Source organism: Phoca vitulina, unplaced genomic scaffold, assembly GCF_004348235.1.
Source record: "Phoca vitulina isolate PV1807 unplaced genomic scaffold, GSC_HSeal_1.0 scaffold73, whole genome shotgun sequence".
Classification (NCBI taxonomy): domain Eukaryota; kingdom Metazoa; phylum Chordata; class Mammalia; order Carnivora; family Phocidae; genus Phoca; species Phoca vitulina.
The window spans coordinates 6,461,381-6,471,260 of NW_022589776.1; the positions used below are offsets into that span (position 1 = coordinate 6,461,381).

Consider the following 9,880-nt stretch of genomic DNA (forward strand, 5'->3'; position numbering starts at 1 on the left):
AAAGGTTTCTGTACAGCAAAGGAAACCATCAACAAAATAAAAAGCCTATTGAATGGAAGAATATATTTATAAATGATAGTTCTGAGAAGGGATTAATATCCAAAATATATAAAGAACTTATACAACTCAACAGCAAAAAAAAATCCAATTTAAAAATGGGCAGAGGACCTGACTAGACCTTTTTCCAAAGAAGACGTGCAGACAGCCAACATGAAAAGTTGCTCAACATCACTGATCACTGGGGAAATGCACATCAAAACCACAATGAGGTATCACACCTGTCAGAATGGCTGAAATCAATAACACAAGAAATAACACGTAGTTAATACCATTTTGGGTAATTGACCTTACTTTTCTTTTATTCCCCTTGATTGTCTTCATTTTCCTCAAAGGACAGTCACTGCAAATCTACCCCTTAATCTTCCTAAAACAATTTCTGTTGATTGTTCAACTGTATGTGATATAGCACTGATGAACAGGATCAAAGAAAAAATGTCTTGTTAAAAATCCAAAAATGTGAATCACAGTTTTATGGTTATTGTTAGGACTAGCCAAGAAAAATTGTTACTGAAACCACAAAATTCAGTATTTATCTCTTAATGATTATGCAAGAATGATCTTTATCTTTGAGGAGGCAGGGGACAGTGTATTAAAATATTTGGACGTTTGAGCTGGATATGAATATGTGATTATTTTAAGTTAGGAAAATGATCAACAAAAATTGTTCAACCATTTAAAATAGTGAAGATGAGGGCGCCTGGGTGGCTCAGTTGGTTAAGCGACTGCCTTCGGCTCAGGTCATGATCCTGGAGTCCCGGGATCGAGTCCCGCGTCGGGCTCCCTGCTCAGCGGGGAGTCTGCTTCTCCCTCTTTCTACTGCTCCCCCTGCTTGTGCTCTCTCTTTCTCTCTCTGACAAATTAATAAATCTTTTAAAAAATTTAAAAATAAAATAGTGAAGATGAGAAATAATGTATTATTATTTACTTCTTAGTTAATGATTTTATGTACAACAAAGGATATTATATTTTATAAAATGTGGATTTATTTATTTTTACAGACAGCACGAGTGGGAGGGGCAGAGGGATAGAAAGAGAAAATCTCAAGCAGACTCTGTGCTGAGCACAGAGCCCGATGCAGGGCTCGATCATGGTGCTGAGATCATGACCTGAGCTAAAACCAAGAGTTGGTCGCTTAACTGACTGTGCCACCCAGGCACCCCTGGGGTTATTATTTTAATAGACATGTCTGATTTTGTTTTATTTATACACTAGTGAAGTATAACTGAAGAAGGTATAACTTTGAAATTTAAATTTGTAGTAAATATAGCTTCAAGTCTTTGCTGTAATAAAATGGAATTTTGGAATAACTTAGACTTTTCTGTTTGTTTTTTAGTTACTAAGTCGAAAAGACAAAACTACCTTTGAAAAATTAGAATATGTAATGAGTAAAGAAGATAATTACAAAAGACTAAGAGACTATATAAGTAGCTTAAAGATGACGCCTTGCATTCCCTATTTAGGTGAGTAATGTCACTGTGTGTTCATTATGCCCAGTTGTTCTGTCTTGATTAATCAGTAATTTACATAAAATCCAAGATATTTTAAAAGTGTGTATATCCTTTAACGAAATTACTGCAAGACTGTTAAGTTTAAAAAATTGAGTAAAGAAATATGTTACCTTGTTACCTGGAATGTATTTTCATATTAAATTAGCCTTTTGCCCTTAAGGTTTTTCATAGGCTATCATTTTTTCTTAAAGATGGACAGTGGAAAAATAATACGTTTTAGCTCTTTTAGTAATGCTTTTAAAGAGTGAAATAGTGTGCAATGAAGTTAAATGCTGCAAAAACATTTAACATTAACTAAAGAAATTGATCGAAAGATTTATTGAATTTATTTTCAATATCATGAGTTCCTATTATTTTATATAGTTGGCAGATCTCTTAGGGTGAGTTATGAAAAGTAGTCTCAATGAATGTTGGTATTGTTTTCGTGGGTGGTGTAAGTTATTCAGCTGTGAAAATTTAGCTAAGTGCTGAGACAACCAAATGTGTACTTTATATATCATTTCACTAAGACTTTATCTCCTTATTATATATTTTACAGTGCTTATAAATTCTAAGAAGTGTTTAACCAAATACAGTATAAGTTTATTTTCAACAAAAAAGGAATAATGCTTTGTTAGGTGTTTGAATGAAGTCTCATATGGCCCATTTTAAAATGTGCATGTAAGTTTAAATACAGAAAGTACTCTATATGATATATGCCTAGCATATATTAAGATAAATTGATTTGATCCTGTGCAGAGAGTAATCAAATGATAGAGTTGTTTCTAATAACCCTTTTTGTCCTCTATCTCCATGGTCTTCATGTAATTACTCACACTGGATTTCACAGTAACTATTTTTGTATGTAATTGAGAAATCTGTTACTTGTTTAAATGTCTCAGTGTTGTCTTTGAGGTCTTTATGATACCAGTGACTAGAAGACAAAGTAGAGACAGAGGCAATTGAGAATACTTTCATTCAGCTGCATTAGAGCATCAGCCTTAGTTTTTCAGAGAAGAACTCACTAGAAGTAGAACATCATAGGATTCCAGTGAAAATAGGGAATGTTGTGCATTCTGGTTGAAGGCAGACTATCCCAAGCACAGCATGGATAATGGCCACTACAAAGCAGAATACTGTGTCGTTTCTTTGATAAACAGTATAGGGCCATAGTACACATGACTCTGATCAGAGAGGCTGTAAGCTAGATGTTAGGAGAAACTTTCTGCATGTGCTCAACTTTTCACCATGGCCTTGGCTGTGCCCATTCTTGAAAATGTCATTGGGGGTGAGGAAGAATAGAGGATTTTTAAAAAAATCATCAATATCTTCATACTCTGTAAGAACATAAACTTTTTATAACTTAAAGAACATTAGACTGAGAATCAGCAACCCTCAATTCCAGAATGGCTCTTCTGTATTAACTTTTCAAGTCATTGAATTGTTTTCTTTGAGCCTTGGTTCTCCTTACCTGGAAATAGCACACAAAGGACCAGAATCATGTTCTTCTTTAGGCTGGATGGAACCATGGTGATTTCTTCTATTCACTTATTTTATAATTTAGAAAATTAAGGTCCAGAAGGTGGAAGGCTTGACTTAATAGTCCTAAGACCAAGTTACTGACCGATCTGCATTCTGAAGTCTTTCCAGTTGTCTCTGTTAAATTCTCTTTCCAAAATTGACTGATTCTGTGATCGTATTTGTTTCTCACAGAAATGTTTTTCTCAAATTCCACAATTATGCATCTTTTAGAAAAGGAGATAAAGGTTCTTTTTTGTTGAAAATGAGCAAATGAATATAAATCTTGGTGCCATGATGTCTAGTTCAGGAGTCTGCTTTACATTTTTCCACAGCAGAGACTTCAGTACAGGATTTGAAGTTGTCTGTGCGTGTGCATACATATTTGCCCTGTCATGTATGTAGAGAAGAAACAGAGAGAAGGGGAGGAAACCACCAGCATGATTGGAATTTAGTGGAATCTGGAAAGGTTGTTGTCTATTAGAGAGTATACCTATTTTCTCCCAGCCTTGGTACCTGAAACAAACACAGTGATATTCCTGTTAGTTAAAGCAAATGAGGCAAATACTGAGGTGCAGAAGTTGATTTGGAGAAAATATTAGAACCATTATCTTTCCTGTATCTTCAGTTTGGTCTCCAATGGTTGACTACTTCTCTCTTCAGTTCACTTTCATTTTATATGTTCTCATGCCCCAGACTCTTCCTTCTCACTATTTACCTAAGCTAATAAAAAAGTACCCTATTCCTTTCTCCTTTTCTTGCTGTTTTCTTTTGCTCAGCATGTGGTTGTCTCCCTCTTCAGTCATAGAAATGTTCCCAATAAGGTCACCATTGATGTCCTAGTTGAAATGTTTGATAGGAGGGTGCCTGGGTGGCTCAGTCGTTAAGAATCTGCCTTCGGCTCAAGTCATGATCCCAGGGTCCTGGGATTGAGCCCCACATCGGGCTCCCTGCTCAGTGGGAAGCCTGCTTCTCCCTCTCCCACTCCCTCTCTTGTGTTCCCTCTCTCGCTGTGTCTCCCTCTGTCAAATAAAGAAAGAAAATCTTAAAAAAAAAAAAAAGTCTGGTAGGTATTTCTGAAACCTCATATTAATTTTGTGAGGTTTATGGTAGTTACTTGTTTCTTGAAATTTTCCAGGAGTAGCACCATTCTCTTGGTTTACCTTTACTTTCTGGCTTTTGTTTTATTGAGTCCTGTTTCTCTGCATTTTTTTTTTACATCTATTCTTCTGAAAGTCTCAGTGCACTGCTTTTACTTATGCTGTACTCTCTGGAGTGGTCTCATTCAGACTTCTTCCATAATTCACCCAGTTCAATCCCAGATCTAGCCTACCAGTTCCGGTACATCCAGCTGTCTAGCAATTCCCAGTGCCTAGTAACATTTTAGATATCAAATACCAATTGGATGAGATGTCTGTAGGTAACTCTAATTCAGCGTGTTTAGAAGTAACTTCGTCATCCTTCCTCCTTCCTCTAAACCTATCATAATCTCCTCACTTAGTCTTCCAGTGAGCATGGTGTAGCATTATCTATGCCATTCCACCACACTGAAAACCTAGGTTTTTTACTGGGATTATCCTCTAATTTTCATGTCGCCTAATGAAATGAGATTCGTGTTTCTGAGAGTTATCCAAGAATTAGAAACCGAAAGGGGAAAAAATGGCAAAGAACTGAAGTTAAAATAGAACATACTTTTTAGCATCTACATAATTTTAATGTTGGTAGTCTTCATGTAATAGTTCATCCCGGTGCTAGTTTGTAAATAAGCATCTGAGATTGTGAGATAATTGTGGAACATTTGGCAATATATACTTTTGGTAGACTGGAGAAAGGAAAACTTAACGTTTGTTAGATAAGTTATTATGACTCCGTTTGTTTCCATCATGAAAATAATCCTTTTAATGTAGTGACAGTTTTGTTGTACAGCAAACCTTGAGATTAAATGCATTCCATCTTCCAAAATATACATGCTTTTTCTAAGAAAATGTGAAGCATATTCAATTTATACAACTTTTTGACTGCTTGATTTAATATCTTACGCAGCTGGTTTGTTTTTTCATTCCTGATCTTTAATACTGAAGTGTTTTAAAGAATGAAGACTAAACAACAGTTTATGTCATGTTAATATTTGCTTTTTTCATATTTTATTCTAATTTAAAATTGATGAGGACTGTGGTTTTTATATTTAAGTTGTCTTGTTTTCGGAATCCTTTCCCACTCTTAGGAAACTAGTGCAGTTGCCACAAATGTCAACATTTACAAGATGCTGTTGGATAGGACAGAACTTGCCCTGAAGATGTCAGAAAGATGGTACTCGTTATGCATACTGGTAGCTTCTATTTAACTATCTCTCCTCAGTATACAAAATTTGCATAATGCCACCTTTTATCCCTTATGGTGCAAAGGTTCTTATGGAAAGAGTGTATCAACAGAAAGAATCTCTAGTACACAGTGAAAAGGTGAAGGCAAATCATCTGTTTGTTAACATGAGAGATGGAATCCAAACTTAGGGTGTTTTTGCTTCTAAGCATTATGACCAAAACCAGCCATTCTTAGAGAAGCTTTAAAAAGGAGGTGGCAGTTTATATGCTGACAGAACTCTTAGTTTGATACTGCCAAATTTATCTACAATTCAATGTGGATTAAATTATAAGAAGTAAAAATGTTTTCTTGGCTTTCAACTCATCGTCCCTTGAAAAATTGTCTCTTCTGTTGGTTTGCATTCAAGGTAAAAATTAGTCAGCCTGGACAATATAGTGAAAAATTCTTAGAATAAGGATGCAGTATTTCTGGAGAGGAATAGTTTGGCAAATCTCAAGGAAAAAATTGTTTTATATGAGAATTGTTGCTTTAAATCTGAAAATTATTAACAGCACTCATTTGTTCTTGTCATTGGAGAAAAATCTTAAGGGGCTTATTGAAGAATTTGGTGTGGGAAGTTTTGCTTTGCTGGAGAGAGAAAAATAGAATGTTGTGCAAAAATAAAAATTTAGTTGTATGAAAAATAAATATTCTTTTGTGTGCATATCCTAGCCTCATTTCTACTTTATTCATGTAGTTTGGGGAAAAAGCAGTAGCTTAACAAGCTTAGGATGTTTTCTGGGAAAGAAAGCATATTTTAAAAACAACAGAAATAAATAATTGTTGTAGTTCTTTTTATTGCTTTTGATCAAGTAGAAGCAAAGAAGTTTCTGTAAAATCTCCTGCCTTTCTGTAGTACATGCGTACATTGTTTTGATGTGTCTAGGTGTGACTCCTCTCACTCTTGTAAGAGACTCCCTCCCCCCCACACACACACTTTAATTTTTGATTTGTTAGATATTCATAATTGGCCTTTTTTTTTTTTTTTTGAGAAAAGAAAAGCTGTCCTTATAATCTTCTGTAATATCGTGTCCCCTCCATTCTTGATTCTGAAAAGCACCATTTTATTTTCACTATGATGTTTCATTCATCTTTCTCTCCCTTGGCAGAGTATAAGCTCTTATCTCTTGGTTCAAGGCTTTATCCTTAGCATCTAGAACAAAAGTAGGCACTTACTATTTATTGGTTGAATTAATTAATGATCCCTTTCTGGCTCTTCTCATTGCTCCAGTAACTTTATTGTTTTAAATACAATAGATTTATTAATGAGGCAGTTTAGTATACATCAGCTTCCTACCCACCCCAGTTTTCTTTTGGTATATGAGCTGGCCAACAAGTATCTGGTCAGCAGTATGGTTGGTGCCACAAAACGGACTTTGTCCCTGCCCTTATGGGAGTTAACATCTCTTTAATACCAGAGGCTCAGATTGACATCATTACCTTGTGAATAATCTCTTCTCTCTCCTATGTCGTGGAAGTAGTACATTTCATTGCCAGGCCTTGTTAGTGGTGTCCTCATCACACCTAATGAAATGTTTAAAGAAAGCATACCTAAACTAACAATGATCTTCTGATTTCATCTGATCCTCTTTTATTTTTCAGTAGTTTTAACCTATCTTGATCTCTTAGTAGGATACAGTTCTCTATTTTACTTTATTTTTTTATTTTCTAAAGATTTTATTTATTTATTTATTTGACAGAGAGAAAGAGAGAAAGTGCACGTGTGCACAAGCAGGGGGAGCACCAGAGGGAGAGGGAGAAGCAGTCTCCCCACTGAGCAGGGATCCTGATGCGGGACTCAATCCCAGGACCCTAGAATCATGACCTGAGCCTAAGGCAGACACTTAACCGACTGAGCCATCCAGGCGTCCCTATTTTACTTTAGTTTTAGAAATTTCTACTAACCCGTGTACAAATACTTTTCAAAAATACTAGGTTTTTATCCATATTTTTATTCAGGTAATTTTGACAAAATCCAAAGCTGTCTGCAGCTCTGTGGAAATTAATGAGTTTTCCTATTCTCCTTTGGTAGAGTTTTACTTGCTTAAACATATAAAAGGTTCCGACACTGGGTCTCAAAAATGTCTAATGGTCCAAAAATATCACTGGCTTTTGATATTTCAAGACTTTTATTCCCTTTTCCTTTCTTTGGTTTGATTTGTAGATAATATACACCATGGAGTACTTTACCTTCTTCTTCTCACTAGATTATATATTGTATTCTAAAACAGCAATAAAGCATGTTCAGTCACTTTCTTTTGAATCCCGAGAATGAGCTCTGACCAAATGGCAGCTAGCCCTAGCTTTTTCTTTAGCCAAAATTACATCTGCATTTTCCGTTACCTCACTTATATCCTTTTTGCCCTCATTCTTTTTTATATATCTAAAATTCCTCGAACATTCTTTAATGGTAATTTTCTGGTTTACTGTAGATCACTTGAGGACTTGTGATATAAAAAGGCTGGGGCTAGGGTTGCATTAATTTCTTTACCCTGTTCATAGTCTTTATTTAAGAGCTTTTACCTTAAAAATAATGTGTAGCAGCTAGACGGATCTGCATTTTAATCATAAACAGAGTCGGACTCCCCCCCCCCCCCCGCCCCATTCCAGCAGCTTTGCCAGTGGCATTTCTGCTTGTTGATGTTTCAGTAAAAACATTTTGTAATTTTTTGAGCAAACCTTAACAGGAAAAGAATAATAAAAATCTTAGTAACTGACATTTATTCAGCACTTAATCCTGTATGCCCAACTCTGTTTTACATAAATTATCTAATTCTTAACAATTTTATAAGGTAAGTGATACTATTATTATTCATATTTTAATAGTGAAGAAACTGAGACAAGGGAGGTTAAATTGACTTGCTATAAAGATATGCATTATAACTATTTCATTTATAGTTCAAAGAAAGCATTAGGGAATGATATTAATATTTTGGGTATCTGTATTGAAATTAAAATTTTGAGTTCATTTGTCAAGTCTTTCCTATAATTATCTATAGAATTACAACTTAATAACTATTACTCCCACTGATAAAATTATTATTATTTTTTTTATTTTTTAAAGATTTTATTTATTCATTTGAGAGAGAGAATGAGATAGAGCATGAGAGGAGGGAGGGTCAGAGGGAGAAGCAGACTCCCTGCCAAGCAGGGAGCCCGATGCGGGACTCGATCCCGGGACTCCAAGATCATGACCTGAGCCGAAGGCAGTCGCCCAACCAACTGAGCCACCCAGGCGCCCTCCCACTGATAAAATTAAAAAGTGAACTTGTTTTTAGATGGCTTTAGGGAAGGAGGGGGAGGGGACTTGGGCATTGTAAGTGGAATCATTCTTTTCTAACTTGGTTATCTTTCATAGACACTAAAAAGACTATAATTTTGTTAGGGTATAATCTTTAACTTACTACTAAGTATATAAAAATCATATTAGTACAGGTTTATAAGTAATTTTGAACATTTTCATAATTTCAGAAGTTTTTATACACTTATTATATTATTACCAGTAGGAGTCCTAAGAAATACAACACTAGAAGAATTAGCATTCTCATATCATGACTCATAGAGTCAAGTGAGCACTAGACTGAAAATTTGCTTGTTATACTCTACCAGGCTTGGAGCCTGAGGATAAGTTTATTTGTAGATACCTACTGAATTTCAAGGCATTGTCTAATACTGGCATTATTCAAAATCTTAAGTTTTTAAAGTCTATGTCAGAGATGCCAAGTTGCCTAGACATAGATGGTATCTCCCACTGAGTACAGAGTAGAGTCTAAATCATTCTTGGGATAAGTTTCATTTCATTTATTAAAAATAACTGAATCCTTTTGTAACCCAGCTCCAAGGTTACAGTTCAGTCTTACTGAAGGTAGGGCAACCATGTCTTTATTCCTAGGTAACCTGTGTCCACAAGTGACCTATTTAATCTCTCAGAAGATCCTCATTTGGCTGAAATTCCTACCATGAATATCCTCACCTTAATTTTTCTTTATTTTGTCTTATGATCTGGTTTCTTAGGGCTGTTGGGTTTGCAAATGAAGATCATAGATCAAAGTAATTTTATGTCTGAAAACTTGGGTAGTATTTCTTGTTAACACATTTGTTGATCACCTACTCTATGCAAGGCGCCACGGCAAGTGTGGCAGAAAGTACAGAGATGAATAGTAATAATCTGATAGCCAGAGTCTACAGAGTCCTTACTTACGTCAAGGATTATTATTCTAAATGTTCTACCACATGTATTTATTTACATAAATTTTCATTTGATTTTCATAGTAACCACGTGAGCTAGGTACTGTTTGTATCCTCATTTTATAGGTAAGAAAACAGAGTATAAAGACCACCCCAGGTAACGCAGCTAGTAAATTGGTAGAGTTAGGCCACAGACCCAAGCAGTACTGACTTTAGAACTTACCCTTAGCCGTCATATAATTCTGCTGCTTATTCCCTGCTCTCTA

At 35.4% G+C, this 9,880-nt stretch overlaps 1 protein-coding gene across 2 annotated transcripts in view; it reads left to right on the forward strand.

Moving 5' to 3' along the window:
- Nucleotides 1–9,880, forward strand: part of RALGPS2 (Ral GEF with PH domain and SH3 binding motif 2) — a 152,832-nt gene that overhangs the window by 81,129 nt on the left and 61,823 nt on the right. For both annotated transcript variants that reach the window (XM_032393481.1, XM_032393482.1), the window contains exon 8: nt 1,394–1,520. In XM_032393481.1, coding sequence (XP_032249372.1) covers nt 1,394–1,520 — 127 coding nt within the window. The remainder of the gene's footprint in view (nt 1–1,393; nt 1,521–9,880) is intronic.